Source organism: Anabas testudineus, chromosome 15, assembly GCF_900324465.2.
Source record: "Anabas testudineus chromosome 15, fAnaTes1.2, whole genome shotgun sequence".
Lineage (NCBI taxonomy): Eukaryota > Metazoa > Chordata > Actinopteri > Anabantiformes > Anabantidae > Anabas > Anabas testudineus.
Window position 1 is genome coordinate 5,433,120 of NC_046624.1, and position 22,352 is coordinate 5,455,471.

The following is a 22,352-nucleotide window of genomic DNA, read 5'->3' on the forward strand; positions in this document are numbered from 1 at the left end:
AGGGAAAAAGGCACTCAGCGTGTTACAAACATACTTGCAACAAAGATAAAGGTACAGTCATGTTGAGACCCCACTGCTTAGTAGCTCATATAACACACAGACTTCATACTTCACACATTTGTAGCCCTTTGAGCATGTGAAGTAGCATGGTGAGTTAAATCCAATAGCCACAGTGACCTTTGCTAGAGGCCTCACATCCCTGAAGGGGTGTAAATCTCCCACAGTAATTACAGTCTCCAACACCTGCAGGGCTGTATGTCGCTGGGGTAGGGAGTCTCAGGAGGGAAGGTGAGGGGTGAGACATCCTGTCCTCATAATATGTAACTCAGGTCTTTGTTTTAACCATATTTCTTTTACACTTGCTCCTAACACCTCCTGAATAATCAAAAAGGAGTGTGAACATGGGACAGGGGGAGCTGGGTGAGTGATAGTGTGAAAGATAAGTGGGACATGTTGGCAACTGAGAAAGATGGGAGAGAAAGAAATGGATTACAAATTACAGAGTTTCACATTAAAGCTGCATGAAGATAATACAGTGTGATGTGAGGTAGGGTTGTATTACTGACCAGGGGTATATCCTCCTCTATGTTGGTACTGTAGGGAAGATTGGTGAAAATGGGATCCATGTCCTGAACATCAGTGATGGTGATGGCTAAGTTGGCAAGTCTGGACAAAGGTCTCACTTTGTCTTGATCCTGATAAAAACATAAATAAAAGTAAAGTGTTTCCATGTGCATTAATGTGACTGGAAAGTTATGTTTGTGGCAAGACAGAATATTTCTCTTATGCATGTACTGACTGTGGCATTGACGGTTAGCTGGTAGGCTGAGGTTGTCTCATAGTCCAAAGGTCTGATGATGGTGACAGTGCCTCGGGCCCCATCGATAGCAAAGAATGGAGATGTTGGCTGGAAGGAGAAGAGAACACTGCCTCCAGTGCCCTGGTCTGGATCTGTGGCATTCACCATGAACACTGATCGTCCCACTGGAGTGTTCTGAAAGACACATTCAAGATGGCAGACACAAATACCGTAAACAAGTATTATTAATGAAAACATGCAAACAGTAAAGTAGGTATAATCCACGTACAAAGTACAAATAAATGACATGATTTACCCTGTGGTAGATTTTTGTCCCCATCGTTACAGTCAGTGATATTCAGGATAAATACTATGATACTCCCCCAGATTATGATGGCAAATAAAGTAACAATATATTCTGATATACTTCAGTGTCATTATTATTTTTTTTGTTCATGAAAGTCTTCTTCAAATGGTAGCTTGTGATACCTGCACCCATACTTTTGGGGAGAGTGTAATGAGATTAAAAAGTGAAACATACTTTCAAATGCAGAGTACAAAATCTTTGTCAACTCTACATAAATAATAGCAATACTGCCATTTATTTGAAAAATTGAAGGAAGGCAGAAATTAAATCATGGTGCTATCTTGCTGTGTGGTGATCCTACAGTACAAATGTCTGAACCAAACTGAAGTGAAAACATATTGGCTCCATTTTTCATTCTGAGATAAACTTTTCTCATCATCGAGTGCAAGCACATGGTTTCAGAAGAGTAACCATCCCTTATTGGTAGGGAAGTTAAATTTGGGCACACAAAACAAATTTACGGCAAAATTGCACTGGCTAGCTAAAGGTTAGCACAGTTAAGAAATTTAAACTGCACAGAAAGACTGCAGAATACTATGTACTGTGTGTCGTGGTCTTAATCAATCAAGAAAATAAGGAGACCTCAGAAAAACTCAAGTATTGAAGAGAAGCTTAAGAAGCATCTACATCAATTGGTATGTTATCTTAATATCTCTCAGCAAACACAAAAAAGAAAAGGTCCAGATGGTTCAGAGGGAGAATGCGGAGTATCCAGGCATAGCATTGGAAAGAAACATGAAAAAGCTTCTGTTCACTTGACACTCACATGTGCACAAACACAGTCCAGAGCGTGTGGCCATGTTTACTGTGGGGAGGTGGTAAGTGAGATCACATAGAAAGGCCTTGAAGTTAAATAACTAATGTGACACAGTAAGAGTGCAGTTGACCTCATAGTCTGTATGTGCTTGCGTGTATGTATTTGCATGTCTGTACCTGTCTGTAAAGCTGGATTGCAAAATGTATGTTTGGACAGTATGAACACGTGGGATGAAAAAGTCTGTAAACAGATGTTCATATGTATTTAGTATTGGCCATAACCATCCCCTTTTGCACTTGTGTTCAAACTGAAACCAAAAGGTATTGTTCTGATTATCTTTAAAATATGTATTATGTATATTTTATAATCTAAAGTTGTTTTCTTTGCCAGAACCATAACTAAAGATAATGACACATATGTCTGAAAGGTTGTTTCATTTCATATAGGAATATTGTGACCATTCCTCCTTTTACCTCAGCTTTGAGGGGAAACTCAAAAACAAGGGGTAGGGGCAAAAGATACAAATTGAAATTGCTGCACAAATTGTATACTCTTCCTCACCTGCTATCCATTTTTCTCGTTCACTTTACCGACCTTAGTTCTCTCCTATTTATTAATTTCTTATAAGTAGGAGCAGTGCTGGGAACTAGTGCTAGGTCTGTCTAACATATATAAGTCGAGTTTTACAGATATCACAGGACTTGAACCTTCCTTCTTCCTTTGTTTTGGAAACTGATGTATTGGAAGGTAACACATCTTACAATAAAATTAACCTATTGGGATATTTGTGAGTTCTCTATATTACATCCATTTTGGTAAGTGAGTAGCTCCACTGCAGCACTGAAGAGTGTAACTGAAGCAAAGCTCATCGATAGGTTCTGAGTGAAGGAACAGAGTTACTAATCCACTCCTCCACAACAATAACTGCATTTGAATAAACATCCAAGCTGCATTTCTCTGATATATTTATTATGCTTGTCAAGCTGTCAGCTTATGAGAGAAATGGAAACACCTGTAAAAGTACCTCACAGCCTGCAGCATGACACTGGGGCACAGGCACAAATGAAATAGATAAAAATACACAAAATCAAACTCTAGGTGAATTAATTAAATATCCCTACTTTTGCTTGTTTGTGTATGTGCACTTGTACACCTGTATATGTGTTTGGCATTAGTGTCTGCTTTATCAACTTTGCTTTGATGTCAAGGAGGCAGTTTGATAGTTGAGCGTTAGGTGAGTCTGTGCATGTGTGTACTCTCTTTTTGGAAAGAAGCAGAATGAGTGTGGATGAGACCTGGATGTGTGTGGAGAAATGTGTCTGATATAACAGATGCTGTTCGTACCCTTAAGCATGCCAGTTTCTATCTCCCTCTACGCAGCAGTCTATGAAACAATGACTCATTAACATCACTCAGGGTTTAACACCACAGGGCTCTGTAAATCATGTCACACACTCTTATTCTAGTGCGTAAACACACACGCATGCACACACACCAATTTTGATCTATCAGATTTGACAGTGTGACGGTGTTCAAATCAGTTCAAGCAACAACAGTTCAAAGCTTTGCTTAGAAACACAGATGACCGACTCGCAACACTATGTGTCAGTGTGCCAGTGTGATACTTCAGAGGTTCCCTAGCTTGTGTGCAGGTGATGATCTTTGAGCGGCTGTTAGACTCTGGAGGCTCTAATGCTGGCGCACAGAATCACAATATATCTATTATTCATTCACTTTATTCATTCCCATCTTCTTGTTTTCCCTTGAAACACTTTGAAGGTCAAAGTGCTCTGTTTGTATAAGTGGCATTTTTTTTTAATACCAAGAGAAAAACAATAAAGTAACCAATCTAAACGCTTGTCTTGGATCATTAGCTTCTCATGATGAATTCCTCTCCATTACAGCAGTCTACCACTACAGAGTGCACTACAGCCTGTCTGGTAATCTGCTCATCAGAGAGCAAAGATATTTTGTCTTCTACTTGGCCTTTACACCTTTCACTGAGCCTCAATGGCCTCACCATCAAGCCACTGACTGAACCCGTGTCATGCTGGTTACAAGTCAATGTCTGTTACCAGGCACATAATGCTAGAGAGTGATTCACTCTGATTTTATTAGTAAATGTCACTTAATCACTTCTACATAAACAAACAAAGCAGGAATTGCCCCTTTTTTCCCCCTCTGAGAGCTTCTTATAGAAGAAGAGGAGGAGAAAGAGTGTAGAGCATATATAGTGAGACACAAATTTAAAGGAAGCACGTCCTGTTTTGTTGTGTTACTCTGACCCCTTGCTGTGTTTTACCTATAACTGAGATTCCAATTTTGTCTTTAGTGATACTTAGATAATAAAAATGAAAATACTTCATTGATCAGAGTGCTCTTCACACTGCAGGTTGATTTTTGTGGTTTAAAATCCACAAAAGTGCTGATTTTATTTAATAGTTAAAATGTGGCCACAAAGTAATTAAAGACCAGAAGAATTTACGTAAATTACAGGCACACAAGAGTGTAAACAATGCCCCAAAGTTCTATGTACATACACAGCTCCAGAGCAAGAACCTTGAAATCTCTGCAGGTCACGAACTCTGTTGAAGATTGTGTTGAGGCACAGATACATGGAGGAGTGTGAGAAATCAATAGAAGCTCTCAAGAACACAGTGAGCATCACTGTAAAAAGGAAGAAGTCTGGAAACACTTGTAATTTTTCTTTGGCCAAACTCAGTAAAGGGCCATGAAGGGCCAATATTTTGTCAATGAAAATTTGGGGTTTTAATTGACACTTCATTGATCTGCCAAACTCATACAGGTAGTCTATGCTAACTTTGGAAAAACACATGCACTAATCAGCTATAATATTAGCCCTTCAGTACATGTTTGTTGTAATGGACTGGCGTCAGCATGGGCTCTCTGACAGTTCTGCAGCTACACACCCTCAACAACGTGCAGGTCTGACAAATTGGTCCCATGGTCCCATGGCAGGTTGGGATTAGGCAAAAAAGGCAAGATCAACCCTCAACTATGACTTAGTCTTCACATGTAGCAGCTGCTCCGTGTGGTGTTGTTCTGAAAACATGTCGGTTAGAAGTAGCAGTAAAATTAAACCGCTAGCTCAAACCACCATGTTGTGTTACTGTACATTTACATTTACGCTGTTTACAGCTGATTGGTGTAATCAGTCACTTTAAACTCCCCCAGGCTGTCAATGTTCATGCTGTGAATAGGACTCTGCAGAATGACTGAATATTTGTTGATACTCACACATTCTGCTCCAGTTGCAAAGTGACATCAAAGACCAGCAAAAGTAAAATAAAATAAATGACCTAAATGTGACTGAAATGTCTAAATTAATTACATAACTAACAGTAAATTTTAACATTTCTGTCAAAATGAACACTGAACAGAGCCTGTAGACATCCCCACAACATTTCATCAGGAATTTAAAACAGATTGGCAAGATGGAAATGTAAAAACATTCCAACAGAAGCACTTAAAAAATTAGCCACATTCTGCAGTACTTTAAGCCATTATCAGACATCTTGCTCTTGGTCACTTTGTTTATCGAGTACCACTCCAAGAGGTATGATGTTTGTGATATGCTTTGCCAATAGATTCTTCATAGATGAGGATACACATCCTTAAGGGAAACCTACACCATATCACACAAGTCTACGTCCATGTTTCAGACCATTAAATCACACACTGTACTCTATTCTGGAGTGGCTTCAGGATAACAACAACATTGTTCCAATGGTCCCAACAATTAACTCATTTGAAAACATCAGACTACCAAACACTACTGAAGACCAGTTGAAACTGGTGCCATTTTTGGTAAGTAATAAATAAGTAATAAATCTGAACTTTGTCAGCAATGTGGCTGTCCATTTTCAATTTGTTACGATAGGACAATGTGTGTAGTTTGTTTTTGTGGCAGTAAGATTTTAAAAAATGAATATAAGAAAGAGTGAAATCTGGCTACTTTCCAAACCCACTGCAGATACAAAAGGAAAAAATAATAGAAAAATAGAAAATGTCAAACCACAAGTTCGGAGGAGAGCAGAAAAAACACAAAGACTGAAAAAAAGACAGACAGTGAGAGAAGAGAACAAAACGAGAGCAGTGACATGAGACACGAAAGTGAAAGCCTGTCATTAACAACCATGAGACATCTCTAATAAAGAAGGGAGTCCCTATTCACTTTCAACTGTGCCTTTGCTCTATAATACGTTGGCGCTTTCACTAAGTTAAGGCAGCAGTGGGGTGCTTGTCTCTTGTGGAACAAATTTCAGGTTCCATGTGACAAGGAGACCTCTGGGACTCTGAAGAGTTAAGGCTGACCAGGCTTCAGGAATACACAGCCCTGTTTCCCTCTGGGACCTTGAATGATAACAGGGGTTAGAGTCCACTGAGGGCCAAAGCTGTAAGTATAATGGATTCCAGTGGTTTAATGTCAGCTCTCGCTACAGCCAATTTAAGCTTCGTTATATTCATTTACACATCAATAACTTAGGCCAGATTCTCTCAGACTGCAGTGGTAAAGTAAATTAGTAACTTCAGGGGTACAAGCTAAAAGCCCAAAATGACAATATGAGCGGTTCAATAAAATATGCAAATCACCCAAAGAACAACTCTTGTAGTCAAGAAGAAATTTGAATGTCATTAAAAGCACATTGAGAGGAGAGTATATATTAAATTCTTAGCCTCCTACATAACATTCTTCTTCAAAGGAATCACCATTAGGTGAGGTAAAGGTCAAGGGTTTACTGGGAAACCCCCTAGAAGTCACTGTTCAAGTAATACCTGTAGTCTTCATCAGCTGTAGGATTTATACTATCCTATAGTATAAAGGATAGTATACTAACACTAATTCTTGTACATAACATACAAGAAACTGTGTTGTGGAGGAGTGGATTAGTACTCGCTTAGTGCATCCATTACATTTGGTGTTAAACCAAAGTTAATTTATTCACCATAATCAACAATGTCATGGGTATGTATATATGTAATATTTAGCCTTAGAGAGAGAAAATTAATGGACTTTGTTTTCAGAAAATGCTGTGTATTCAAGATTTTTAGAGCAAATGTTCCAAGATTGTTGATTATAAGCAAAAGATGCTGCTCTGTTCAGTATTATAACGCTCTATTGATTGTGTGTGTGTGAGACAATTCATAGATGTCTATGATGTGAACATGTATATTCCCAAATACTGAACAAACAATGATTTCAAGTCTCAAGAAGGATGGCAAGAAATGCCAAACTCACAGCAAAAAACAATTTTACAGAAGAAAAAGTGAAAAGTAGCCCCTTGACGAGTATGGCCTCTGACATGAATTCAATATACAACTACACTTCTACTGGATTCAGAATGACTCATTCCTTACACAGCAACTTTTTATGAAACTATTGTTTGTTGTCTCAGTTCTCAGGCTTAAATGTGTATGTTTACATTTTTTTTAATCCACTCCACCTGAATAAATTCCAAACACATTTACACCAGAAATGCAGTCATGTATAAAAGTATTTTAGACAAAAAAAAAAATCATGAAAGCAATTGTCTGACATGAATTATCATATACTTTTAAACAACTTCGCTGAGGTGACTCACCATAAGAAAAAAAACTGCATTGGACAGATACATTGCCCAACCATCTAACTAACAATCACCTAGTCATCGCCTAACTGATCAAACTACTTCTTTTATTTTGTCAGAAATGTTAAAGACATGGTGATTTGCAGGGGCAGTGCCTGGGCTTTGACCCCTGCTATTCACAGTTCCAGAGGCCCAGCTGTTCACTACAATAGAGCCATGATTACACCTACACTGCCTGCAAGGTTCTCAGTTCCTCCCCGGCTGTCTGCTCTCCGCTTCCAACCCAGCAGGCATGTGATTGTACCAGCTCTGCTCACCCTTTCACTTCCTGCCTCTTACAACCTCTGTCCCTCCATCACTGCCTCCCACATGTGGCGTCTTGTCACACTGCCACTGACGTTATTCTGACCTGTGTGAGGGAATGCATTGCAAATGAGGTGAAAGTGAAGCAGAATAATTAACTTGAGAAGTAAGGGAGGAGACAAATGTTAACAAAAAAGGCTTTGTGTTTGGCTTCTGATTTTGATTAGCTAGGAAACAGCATTGTTGCCTTGCTTTTTCAGCATCTTATATCTTCACCTCATTTAAACCTTATTAGAGACCTTTCTAATTAATATTATTGTATATTCTATTCTTTTTAACAAATAACAATACCTTGCTATTTTGCATTCAACTACATGGAAATCAGTTTAAGTACTTTAAGCCCATAATCTTTTCAAGACAAAGTGTGACACATGCTTTAAAAGTTGAAAAAACGAGTGTGACACCAATGAACAGGAGCAATTCATGCCAATGCTCAAACATTTCAGGCAGGTTGTTTCACAGCCAATGAGGAAGGCTCCAGAAGCACTAAATAAAAATGTGACTTGCTGTATGTACAGGCCTCTCCACAGTGGACAAAGTTATTTACCCATAGATGGCACTTAAATTACAGCATGTTTATCACGATCACAATTTCATACAGCTATTTCTTTCAGTTCAAAAGTGTAACTCCATGCATATAGAAGAGATGCCCATTAGGGTTTTAGCAGGTACCTGCATTACAAAATGTTTTAAGAGACTTGAATCACAGAAATACCCCAGGATTGGAAGATTAGTATCCTGCATATGTTCATAAAATATAGTAAATGCACATCTTCTATATTGGATATATAACTGTGTCTAGTTTAGAAACAAATGAGGTCAGGGTAGTGATTTCACAGTTTGCAGCACTGGCAGAGATGCTAAAACAGGTGAATCACAAGAACATTTAAATTAATCATAGAGGTGACACACAAAGCTATATTTCACATTTGAAATTAGCTTATCAATAATTCACCGGTATTGAAACAAGACTGAGTGTCCTTCATCTGCAAGGCTCCAAAACTAAATGAGGAAAATTACACAAAAATGATTTATCCTCTGCTAAAAAGTCAGAGTGTGGAAAACCAGTCTTTTTGGCTGCGCACAGTGTATACTATATGAAGCCTTCATGCAGTACAGTACAAGAGCTTCAGGACATGTCAGATATTACAGCTGTGGTGCTCTTTCCAAAGTTGTTCAACAGATTAGAGAGGGCACAGATAATATCAAAGTAATGAAATTCACACCCACACACGTCTGCAAAGACCCCAGTGCAGTAGGTTTCCTGATCTAACCCTGTCTCTGGTAAAATGAGCAGGCCCAGGAGAGGTAGTAACACATTCAATTTGTATGTAATGGCAATAGCATCTATAAACCAACAAGATAGCCTTAATCATAAAATGAGTGTGTCATTACAGTTCCTCTCATGACATTAACAGGGGATTCCTTTAGAGCTCATGCTTTCCTAGTGGCACAAGGCTACAGTCCTCCTGTGATAGCACAAAAGCCTGAGAGCACTTTGAATTAGGAGACAGACTGCCTGAGTGACAAGATGCAACCTGCTGATAGATCAGTAGTTAAAAGTGATTCACAGAGTAAGGCTGTGTGTAATTTACGCATACTGTAAGGCACAGCAGTGAGAACTTTATTAATTATTAAAAACGTCTGTATCTATGGTGGATTTATAAACCCTAAATGTTTTTCTGCATAATAAACAAGCATCTGCTGCACACAGTTGCAGTGAAATCAAGTGCAGTCCAGCACTGTCAAAACTGTTAGTACACAATGAAAGTCAAAGATACATGGAAGTAGTGTCTACCCTACATATGACTACTACTAGTCCCAGAGTATTTAACTAATGGTTCAGAGCAGCTGATGTCACTCTATAAAGTAAAACACTTACAGGTATTTGACCAGTAAACTATCACTATGTAACAGCATAGTAATTAGCATAACTTTACATTTACCTTCAACAAATCTTCTACTGCTACTGCTTCAATTGTAGAATAAGTTAACTGTTAATATATCCATATATATGCAGCTTATAAAATGACCAAATTATACTTCTCTTCTTCCCTCCAATGTCTGAGGCAGAAACTCAATTGCTCTACTGGCTGGGTTGAGAATATAGTTTAAATGTGCTGTGTTTACAAAGCTGTTGTTCATTTTCGTCTTCTCAAAGCAGTTAGCCTTTTTATATGGCATTCATTTAACCTCCAGAAGCCAATGAATTTGTTAAACTGGTTGCGTATTGTACATAAACTGATGACAAAAATCTCTCACATTACAACCTCCTTTCATTCCATCTTGCCCTTGCGCTGCTTTCCTCTCTGTCCACTCTATGGTCTGGCTGAGCGATGGGCGATTTTCTGGAGAAGCACTCAGCTGAACAAAATGATTCCACACCAGCAGACAGCAAGAGGAGCCACTTTTGAAAGGCAAGGACAGCCTATGAAATGTGTGTAAGTGCATGTGGTTGTTATAATGTGATCTGTTCCTGTACTTTCAGTTTCAGGGCCCTAGAATAAGTTAAGAGTGACCATTTTGTCTGGGAATCACTTCTTCGAGCGCCTTATGACTTGGAGTTTGGATTAATACATTTAGAATTACATATGTTACAATCAGGATTAAGGTACAATTTGAGGTAGTAGAGATAGTTGAAAGGAAGGGTTAGAAGATAGGGAATCAATGCCAATGCCAGCCAATGGCAGTTCCTCTTAGTACAAGTACAATTGTTTGTGTCTGTGTGTGTGTCTGTGCATGCACATGTCCATGTGCTTCTCCTTTTATCAGTAGAGAAAAGAAACAAATAATGTCTTTATCTGTTGATCTTTATCCCCAAATGCCTAACCCCAGCATCCCTGTCAGACCTCATGGCTGACTGCCTCCAAAGAGCTTGGGCTGTTTGTTTAAATCTAAAGGTAATCAGGGCCAGCATGCTGCAGGGATCCACAGAGCCAGAGAGAGGCAGATGGGTTGATCCCAGGGGAAGGGTACAAGGACGGGCCACACTCGCAAGTCCTGTACCCTCTACCTGCTATAGAAAGTTATCCATCTCAACAGTAAAAGTAGAAGTAAAAAATCGCTTTCAGCTTGTTTGAACTTAAGGACAAGTGTCCTCTTGCGGTCTAGTGCCATTAAGTGCCTTTCTGATTATTAACTAGACACAGGAAAAGTAAGATAATTGGAATAGTAAACAATATGAAAAAAATCAGCTGGCTTTCTTTATTATTTATATTTATTTAGTCTTCATTATATACCTCCAAACTGATGTGGTAATGATCAAGTATAAAATGGAAAAGCTGCCAAATTTTACTGGACAGTAGCATTTTGGGGAAAAAGCTGCAGTGACATGGACATATCTTACAGCACATTCACATCGGAGAAGTGCGCAACACACCACTGATCTGGCCTTGCTCAAGCTTCTTAACAGTTGATATTGTACCCCATGATGAAAGAATGATAGGATTAAAAAATGTTAGGAAAGCAAACTGGGATTCATAGTCATACATACAGCAACATACACTAACAAAGCCTGTTTGCTCCCCTCATACAGAATATCTTGTTATACATATTTTTCCTGTTCTTCACTTCTTCCCTTTTTGAAGAAGTCATTTTTTAAAATAGAATTAAATGCAAATTAGAGTAGAGCTGATTATCATATAAACGGCTGTTGCCTAGGGGGGCAAGACACATTGGCTTTATTTATTTATTTTGTCATATTTTTCAGTTCCCCATAAAACTCTGACTTTAATCAGTCCACACTTTCTTTTAAAGACGTAGGGGAATCAGGGACCGGCTGAAGTGAGGCGTGCTAGAGTTTGTGTATGCGAGCAGCTTGTGTTTGTGTGCGTGCATTTCAGATGTGTTTGACCAAGAGAAGATGAAGAGGCAGAGAAATCAACCTGCAAATTCCATCGACCTGTATAGCTCCTTCAACATAATGTAAATTTGTGCTGATGTTCTTCAATTAGCCAGGCCATGCATGCCTTTTTTTTATTTTTGCTATATTCATAACATTTTACTATTCACACTGAGGGCATTCACCTGTAAAGGTACACATCTGCAACAACAATACAAAGGTCTATAATCTAAAACGTAGCAATAAATGTATGTAGCTGTGGAGAGGCATTTCATGGCAGCTGGATTATGTTTGCAGTCACTTACCAGTGCAAGTGGCCTGATTTGAATTCACTGGGAGGGAGCGAAACATTGTTTGGGCAATTACCCGGAACTAACATTGTGAGAAGAGACTGAGTGAAGTAGTAGAACAGATTTAGACAAAGACCTACAAAATAGAAAGTCAGAGCGACACACAAGATCATCAACAAAAGATGTAGGGCTTTGGTCATCACGGTTTCTAACAGAGGTCCAGTGGTTTGTTGAGACTACCTCCTTCCTGTGTGGACTTTTGTGACTTTTGTCATAACTCCTGTTGCCACTAGAGGGCTTTGTCACTTGATGTCAGCGTCTATTTGGAGGACTCCTTTCAGGAAACAATTGATGCTGTTTCACACGACCATTAAGTGTCATGATAATGAATCGTCAATGTACAAACAACATACGGGGTGAACTCCGTCTCTGGCTCAATGTATGCAAGGATAGACTCCTCTTCCCCTGACCTTGGACATGGTAAGCAGTTAAGAGAATGAATTATAGTATATTTTTGGTTTGTTTGTTTTGTTTTTATTTACACTAGAATTTCAGGTTTTCCTGAAGGGGCACCCTGCCTTGCCTGTAATAGAGTCCCTCTACTCATGTCAGGAGAAATTATTTTAATTTTTTTACATTTTTAAACTCCTGTGAAAATCGTTAAGCAAGGCCAGATACAGTTGCATTAAAGCATTCATTCCCACTTCACTCTTTGCACATTTTCACTGAATTTCAATATGGCCTTCTACACAAATGCATGATGAAGAAGTGAGGAAATGTTCTTTAAAGGTTTAGCAAACTTATTAATAGGATAGGGAGATTGGTCAGAAGTAAAGGAAGGATGAACGTAGCCCAATACAGAAAAGACTTTGAATAAAACCTGAGGCTGGTGCGACCCAGCATGACAATACAGAGAAGGAAGCGTTGGAGTGGCTTTGAGACAAGGCTCTGACTGTCATTGAGAGACCCAGCCAAAGCACAGACTTAAAAATCTATAGAACATCTGTGGATGGACCTGAAGATGGCAGTTCAGACATCTAATCTGATGGAACTTGAGAGGATCTGCCAGGAAGAATAGGATTAACCACATAAACCCAGGTGTGAACAGCCTTTAGAATCTTACCCAAGTAGACTCAAAGCTGTAACTTTAGTTTTACCATCTACTGCCAAGGGTCCTCTGCACAGTACTAACTTAGAAGTGTGAATACTTATACTATAATACTACTTCTACTACCACAGCATAATGCAAAAAGGTGTATGAATACTTTCTGAAGCGACTGCACATATTTAATGAATGAAACACTAACTGCATTGGATTCTCCTGAGAAGGTGACTGATCACTTACCATATGTTTCTTACTGCATCACTACAACAGCAAAACATCAGCTTTTATTTTTATTTGTTGGCTTTTAACAATATGTCCTGGTTGGCACTGTGTGGCCTGCCTCCGTTTTGTCTGCTTTTTAACTTTCTTTTAAAGCAGTATCTAAATAAACATACCTTGACCCTGCTAACCAGAGTCAATGAAGCTGCACTTTATACAGTACATTCTCTGCTGTTTTTCAGTGGACACTCTTTCCTTCATTGCCTTTCTCTCTTGTATCTCTGTGTGAGCTTGTTTTTAAGTCTTTTTTGTGTTTTCACTTCATTGTAACCTCTGTATTCCAGGATCTCTCCATTATACAGTCTGGTATTATAGGTACACTGCACTCTATATCAGCACCTCTCTCCATCTGTAGCCTCAGGCATGGGGTATCATGAGGGCAGATGGGGCTCTACTTCCATGAGTCTTAAGTCTCAAGTGTCTCTCTGCAGAGACAAACACTTGCACACACAGACACAAGTAGAAATGCGTCCTATCCAATGCATAATTCAAAGACTTCAAGCAACTGCAGACACATCTGACTACATATATCCTCGCTGCATTTCTACTGCACTACGACCCCAGGTGTCTTTAACTTCCAATGCATTATTCCAGTGCATTATTCCAGTGCTTGAAGAATGCCAGTGATTTGCAAGTAAAGTGTGTGTACTTTAACTAATCCCTCCTATCTTTGAGTTTAAGCAGGGATCACTCAACCAAATGATTTAAACTAAGGACTTGTTTGATGAGCAAACTAACTTGTAACATATATGTTTTATTGAACCTTTTTTTATTTCAAATGATTGTGAGAAAGAGAAATAAGGAAATCAGGAGAAGCGTAAATGTAGGCAGAGTGGTGAAAATTATGAACAATAATTTATTTTCAGTCATCATTTTACTCTAGTATTCATGAAGTATGACTTCACAATATTTTAGTCTATACTAGCCATCTCCTCTGGTCCGAGTCAGTAATATAACCTTTGCTGATATACTATGACAGCTATACAGTAAAGCATACAGTATTTATTTAATGTTACATATTGTTAACAATTACTAAGAGATTAATAATATATACTGCCATAGCTCAATATTGTGCCACAAAGTAAATATAGCATACAGCCAAAGCTAAAGTCAGGTAGTCTAAAGAGAACTGAACTGAAATGTAAATAACTAGGTGTGAAAGTTACATGCAGATGTACAGAAAGATAAGCAAACAGATCTGAACAGGCTGGGAAGCCTGTACGGAGAAAATGCATCACTACTTGGGTCTGTTTGCAATCACTTCATGTAGCTCTGCAGCAGAGAAGAGTGGGGACAGAGAGATAAGCATGCAAAGTACTGCATGTAGGCAGAAGACGGACATGAACAAGACAAAAAGAATTGCACTTTCAGTATATTACAGCTACATTTATTATCTGAGGTTTATAAGGTTTACATTGTGTGCAAATTGTATAATAGATGACTAAAAAACACAGACACTAATGCAAAAAGTCAACAAAGAATCACGTCCTGTATGAAGTGATCATTACTTGGAAACTGGTATTCTCTACAACAAAGCAAATATCCCACCAAAGTTGCTTCCACCATTTTAATCCCATTTCATGTCTGTCTTCATCTCAATTAGAATGTGACATTGTCAAATTAAATAACATCTCGCTGATGAGACATGACACACATTACGGAGGAGTGTCAAGGATTATCTGTGTCTTTGTCTCAACAAATCTGTCAATGGAATTGAATGAATAGAATTATTTGATGTACCTCTAAGCTGGCTGGAGTGGGCACAAGAATGTAGTTGAGAGAAAGAAAGGGCAAAGGGGTTTCCCGCGGAAGAGGAGGCGCCTTGTTGGTTTATGGTGCTGTATCAGTGTTAGTCAATGACTACAGGGAAAACAGACCTTGTATACTTAAGTCCAAACTAATGAATGATTACAACTCTATAACACAATATGTAAAACATGAATCTCATCTCAACAAAGAATACATAAACTCCCTTTCAGTCCTCAAGCCTGGTAAAATGACCAATTTAACCAAGGTAAAAGCAATTCATTTTTTATTAAAAATGTCTGCTATAGAATTTGCTGTTATCCTTCACCTATACAGTATATAACACAATTGTTTTCACCTCACTTTGGTGGACGTTAGTTTCTTGAAATAACTTATTTTCTTCCCTAATCTTATGTCTGTTCATTTATACCAGTCATCACTAGCATTCACTCAGATACAGCATACAATTCTAAAATATATCCAGAAACGTACCCTGATCTAAAAAGATCCTGCTGTAACAGTGATTCGAGACTGAAAAAATTATAATTGTGAAGACCAATTTAAATGAAAGCTCTGAAGCAATTTTGCCACAGGACAGAAAAGACATCAAACACATCACATTCAGTGTAATTTAGATTAGAAAAAATACATAAATCATCAATGCCATTATATTGTCAAAAATAAGAAAAACATCAAGACATATTTACACAGCTTCTTCTGGGAAGACAGAGCATCAAATCTCAATCTCAATTCTCTGTAATGGAAAGGACAACATACAGAGGCCTGTGCCTTTGTCAGCAAAAGAAAAAGGAGGACTTGATGAAGTTACTATGTTTCTGGACCATCTAGTGAATCTATGACATGACATATTTTTTATGGTGGTGAAATGATAACAGCATAACATCCTGTCCTGTAACTGTTTTTAAAGACATAATTGATAGTTGTCTTGTATGCGATGCTGACATTCTGGACGTCTCATAAAAGGAAAAGTTCTTTGAGTTTGAGAGAAAGATAAGAATCATCTGTGACCACCCCGAGTTCCCTCAGCTAGTGGGGCAAGAAGGCAGGTTTGTTCTATAAGAGGAAATGCCAAACAAGATGGCTCTAGACATCTAGTGAGACTGACTAGAATGACAACCTGAAAATTAAGCACATATTTGACAACGATGGGCTGTAAGTTGGAGCTTAAACATCTGTTTGTCACCTTAATTAATTTGAGAGTTGCTTATTGTGGTTGTCATATATGCTTGCTGTAACATAGCTGTAAAACTTGGGATCTGAGGTGTAAATTGAACAGAAAATGAAGTGACAAAAAAAAAGCCAGATGAGTCAAAGGCAGTCATGCTTTCTACAGAGGTGAGTACAAGTTATATATGAAGTATATCATATACAAGTCAGCACCAAGTTTTTTTTTTATAGATATACAGTACTGTGCAAAAGTCTTAGGCACCATTCAATTTTTCTTTGGTTTATTTATATTGTAGTCAACTGAGTAGAATAGGAATAGGAAATATGTTCACAGCGATAAAAAAAACACCTAAATATCAGAACAAACATGTTTGTTTTAACGTTATGTTGGCCAAAGTGACAAATAATAAGTGTAACCTCTGTAGAGGAATCTGGAAAGGTCAAGGACAAAAACAGAAGTGGAAGATCTGATGAGAAGTTTCCCAGAGTTTCTTCTTTGAGAGATCAGAAGTCCAGCAAGGACCTGGTTCAGCATCTGGCAGCTTCATGTGGATGCCAAGTTGGTCCTTCTGCAGCCAAAAGAAGCTGGACCAGAAATGTTTTTGTGGAAAGGCAAAAGCCACTTTTTGTCTTTCTAATGTTAAAAAAAAAGAAAAAAGAAAAAGAAATAATTCTGGTTGTCGTTCATAAAAGAACAAAGCAAATGGTGCCTAAGACTTTTGCACAGCACTGTATATATAAAACAATAAGCCCTACGTTATTATTGAACCAGACTACACATGGAAAAATACCAACAACAAGAGTATTCTCTCTTTTCTATACACCTATCTTCTGTACTTCTCTACAATGTATATTTTTTCATGTATGCCTTTCTCAGAACCATTTCAAATGTAGGAGTGACAGCCAAAACAGATTTAAGCAAATTTGAAAAGCTATAAAGCTCTATTAAGAAAAACCTTATCACGGTTGGAGGAACAGTGAAGGGGGGAGGTGCATATTGAGACACAGAAGAAGACGGAGTAATTTCCATAATGCCAAACTGAGCCATGGTAAGGTTGAAGGCGCAACTTGTGGATGAACAAAATTTTTCCACACACTGTTTTTTTCCCCTCTTACAGCAGAGCATTGTTCCTATAAACATGATATCATGTATTCCCCTTCACGAACACACATATACACAAACGGCTGCAAATTATGGAGGGACTGACAAGAGGCACAACTGTCTTCCATGTTAGAAAAACCGTGTAAGTATTGTGAATTCTGACAAGTGACTGCTAAAGGGAAGGAGAGCGCCAAAGACAGAGTGGGGGTGGCAATGGAAGGGTGGGACTCGCACACTTGAAAGAAAGTGAGAGAGGGAACGACAGGTTGATTTATTCAAAGAATGAGGAGTGGGTGAATCAAACTTTAATGGCTTTTGGGCGTGCAAGCCGTTCTCTCTCCCCCTTCAATTTTGCCCCTCTCACTTTCCTTGTGTGTTCCCATCTTACTTCCCTTTCTTCTCTCTCTCTCTCTCCACCCTCCCCCTCTCAGAAATACACTTTGTGATGGTCACTCACAAACACAAGCCTTCTTTTTTTTGACAGACAAATCTGCGCTCATCTCACTGTGGCACGCAAATCAAGGTGCTCTTCATGCTCAGTGGGATAAAGTAAATGACAGAAAGATAAAGAGAGGAAGAGGAGGTGATTTACCTTCACGAGTGGCAGCGTGCATGATGTCCAGGCAGTATTTGTTGCATTAACCCCTAGACTGGAAAGGATGCACAAAACAATTGCTCTACAGGCCCAACATGCTTCCTGAACACTGCACAGCATTTGCCTTAAGACGCTTACTGAGGTCTACTAATGAATTATCATTAATAGCTTTAAGAATGTGCTATCCATATACTTTGGTGAATAATTCTAATCTTTCTGCATGAAACATGTGAACAGACAGCTGATCAATGACCCTGACCACTATAAAAACTGTTAGATAAACATTATCTGAGTTGTCTGATAGGTGCAAGAGTTAGTTGAACAAGATTAATTTGTAAAGGATGATCGTCTGCCATGTTATTATCAGTGATTTCAGACAAAATTGTACAGATGGAAAAGAAAAAAGTTATACTACAAGCAGTCTACACATAAATACTTTCTCTTAAACTGCAATCATGATGACATTATTTATTATAAACAATATATAACGCTTAGGAACAGCTGCTAATATAGTATTGCATACTTAGCTTAGAATTGGGTTTTAAGCATCAAATCTATGTAGGAGAAAGTTAGAAATGGAGCCTGAGGCGTGTAAAAATATTGACTGCTTCCCATTTAACCTTCTCACTTTATCCATCTTCTCTTTCTTTCTCCCTAAATCCCTCTATCCCTCCCTATGGGGCTCAGGGTCTTAGTGTCAGGCAGAATTCTCTTTGAGGCCTGTGCCTGTCAACCAGCCACCACTCAGCTCAGTAACCACTAGATTCAATTACACTACAGGAGAGATGATACTGAAATCATTATGGGATAAATCCAACTTATAGGAGGCAGCGTGTGTATTTGTGCTTGTTGTGTATCATGAAGAAACTGTGTTTGTTGGCCATTATATATGCAGAATGACAGCACAATGATAAATTATTTCAAAATAAATGAATTCCACTATAAAAATAAGATGCTGCATTTTCCAGAGAACATGGCAACAGCAAAGATATCAGTGATCCAAATACTGTAGGTGGTGTTTTTAGAGTTGAAATATGCGTACATAAACTGATAAACAAATTACCTTTGGATTCTGAACCTGCTAAGATAAAGGGCATAAGGTGATGAAAGATTAGAGTGTGCTTTCAGCTTTCAGAAGTGAACAAAGGCAAAGAAAAAAAAGAATATAACAGATTCATCCATGTTCTACCTGACAGCGACAGAGGGCACATCAAATAGCAGGTGCCTCTGTTTTGCTGCCAGAGCCAACATCAAGCACTAAACAGCTCATTCACAGGCGTAATAGCAGCTCTCAAACACCCTCAGCCAATATTACCCAAAATATGAGTGCATCTGTGTGTGTGTGTGTTTGTGTTCGTATGCTCAGTGCATGAAACGCTGTATTCCATTCAACTCAAAATTGTTTGGATGAAGTAGTAGCCAAAAAGTTGGGAGACAAAACGATGCTGGTTTCAATTCCTCCCTTCTACAGAACTGGTATGAGGGTGCCTTTGGACCTGATTGCCGAACATGCTACTGATAAAAGTCACAAGTCATTACTAGAAAAGTAATCAGAGATATTTTTGTTTAAATTGTATTGACTACCAGTTACCTTTAAGTATTCTAATATTATACAAAATATACATGCATTTACATATATCACATTACTATCAATATAGTGTTTTCATATCAGATCAGGTTGAGGGTCTTGGTTTCTTTAGATGTCTGACTTTCACCTGTGGGGTTTCCACCTTGGGCAGCTGTAGTTCATCAGAGCTTACTGCAGGTTAGAGAGGGACACTGAGATATGGCTAGTAGAAAATAGAGGCTGAAGAGGAATTTGTTCACCTGCCTGACATACCTGAGAGACAGTAAACAGATAAAGTTTGGATATCTATCACTTTGAGCCTCTTGCCTCTCTGCCTGTGTGCCAATACATTTAATCCATCTATGTGCCGCATTACAGCGTTGGTCTGAAGTCAGCTATACAATCTTGTGTGCATCATTACTGTGTTATCGAAGGCAGGATTCCACTGCACTGCGTATCTACTGTAGGTAGGGATGAATGTGAGTATTGGCAACACGATGAAAAAGGGAAGCAATTTAAATTCTGAATATAAGTAGAGGGACAAAAAAATAAACTTTAACAAGTTCGCTAAGGTCATGTAAAACTAAGTAAGCATAAAATCTGAGTGGCTGTGGATTAGGAAGATCGGTTCAGTCCCCTCCAGTGCATGTACTGGAGTGTCCTTGGGCAAAGCACTGAACTCTAAATTGCTCCAAGCTTGCATGGAAACTCCACTCACTCACACACTGAGTGTAAATTGGTGAATGAGAGGAAAATTGTAAAGTGCTCTGTCCATTAAGGTAGAAAAGCACAATCAGTTCAGATTATGCCCAATAAATACAATAGCAAATGTGTTTGTGCATGTTGGCAAGTGTGTAGGACTGAAGACAGCTGGAGAAACATGCAGAAGAATGTGCAGAGAAAAAGAAGCAAGTGAATAAAAGAACAGAACAAACCGGTGTTCACGGACAGCTGCAGGAGACGGCTCACACTGGGCAGTTAGAAGGTTGTTAGCGCTCGCATTTGATATTATCACAGTGGCACTGACAGCGAGGCCCACTCCCAGTAGGGGAATGTAAGGGTCAGGTAGCCTGGGGAGGTGTGTAAGAGAGTGTTTTTTGGGCACAGTTGTTCTTTAACCATGAATGGTCCCACAGTTGCTCAGGCAGCAGCTCAGGACTCTACAGATACACAACTGGCAAAACATTATGAGTTTGTCAACAGAGACCTTGCTATATAGAGGACTACCTGTTGTGCTTAGGGAATGTGAAAAACATTTTTCAGTATGTTGTGGTCTCACTTCATCATCTCATCCAATAATGGATTTGGGTTGAGGCCCATCTGCTGTTCTATCAAAACATTATTCCAGTTAATAGTCGTCGCTCTTTGTATCCAGTCTCTGCTGCTGGCTGCCTCAGTGTGTGGATGCTGTAAATCTGGCCAGCTCATTAGCACTGACAGAGGGAATGCTAGCAGCCCACCTGCTCCCCTTCACCCTCTTTATGGCTCTACAAATTAAAACGACATTTACACACACCCTCCCCCACTCTCCCTACCGCACTGCTCACCTTGCCACTCACACTGGTTCATCTGTTCACTGCTAAGCTGCATCAGACCTATCTCAATATCCCTCCTCCCTTAAATAAACTTCTGGCTCAACAACTTTTAAACTGTCTTTTGTTTTCTTCTGCCTTTTGCAAATCTGTTTTGTGTTTTCTCACTTTGCTAGTGTTAAACTTCATTATTTGAATCCTTTGTCTTTCCATCATCACTCCTGCTTTTGCTATGTCCTCTTTCACACACATCACACTTTCCCATCTGTTTGCACTATCTTGTAGCGCTGATGGTATTCTAAACCAGAGTTACTGTGGCATGCCCAGTGAGTGACAGGGTGATCGAGTGATGTCGCAGCATGTTTGCTTTGTCCGCTAGAGGTCAGTTAGGGTCACACAGGTAATGAGGCCATAAAAATGCAGGTAATGAAAGTTGTTGAGCAACAAGATAAGGTAGAGTAAAGGGTAGAAGAAGGGGAAACAAGGTGCAATGAGGATGAAACTGACTCCTGAATGAGCAGTTCCCAACACTTTAAGAGGAAGGTTTTAATGAACAGCTCTTGGACTGTGATCTGTGTTGTGATAACAACGCATTATTTAAGGCACACAAACAAATTAATTGAGATTTGTAATAAAACAGTCACCTGCTATAGTTGCACACTGTGCTCACATACGCAAAATCTGCATTTTTTATTTTGAATAAATTGTCTCATTGTTAAGAGCTTCAGTTATTTCCAATGTTTCATGCTGTTGAATGAGTCGCTGCGTTTAATGGTTCAAGGTAGCTGATCTATTATATTACCCACATTACCTCAACTATGGGGATAGGACTGACATAAACAATATGTGAGTAACTGAGGGTCAAATACAGTTCTGTTTAATGGTTTTCCACAGGTAAAATTGACACCTATTGTTTGCAGAGCTTGGAAAGCCTGTATGTGGACCATAACAGAGTCCCACACAACTGAATTGCAGTTGCAGTGGCCTGAGAAAACCTTCCCTGGTGGGTGGTCTAAACATCCTCATCTAAACAGTCCTCCTTTCTCCCATTTATTTGCCTGACTTTATGGATTGGGGAAAGAAAAAGCCAGTGGCTTTGAAGATTTGGTGAAGTCTCAGAAAGGGGTATGTGCTCAATATAAACACAACACGATATGTGGATGTGTAAAAGTTTGTGTGTGTGTGTGTGTGTGTGTGTGTATTTCAGCCCCTGTTTGAAGTCCTTCACTCCAC

General features: G+C 38.9%; 1 protein-coding gene across 1 annotated transcript in view; it reads right to left on the bottom strand.

Annotated features, from left to right (window-relative positions):
* The window catches only part of cdh23 (cadherin-related 23), a 143,504-nt gene that overhangs the window by 81,885 nt on the left and 39,267 nt on the right, over positions 1-22,352 (bottom strand). The window contains exons 7-8 of the mRNA XM_026354390.2: positions 800-994; positions 567-695 (exon numbers count right to left, since the gene is read on the bottom strand). Of these exons, the coding sequence (XP_026210175.1) occupies positions 567-695; positions 800-994 (324 nt within the window). The remainder of the gene's footprint in view (positions 1-566; positions 696-799; positions 995-22,352) is intronic.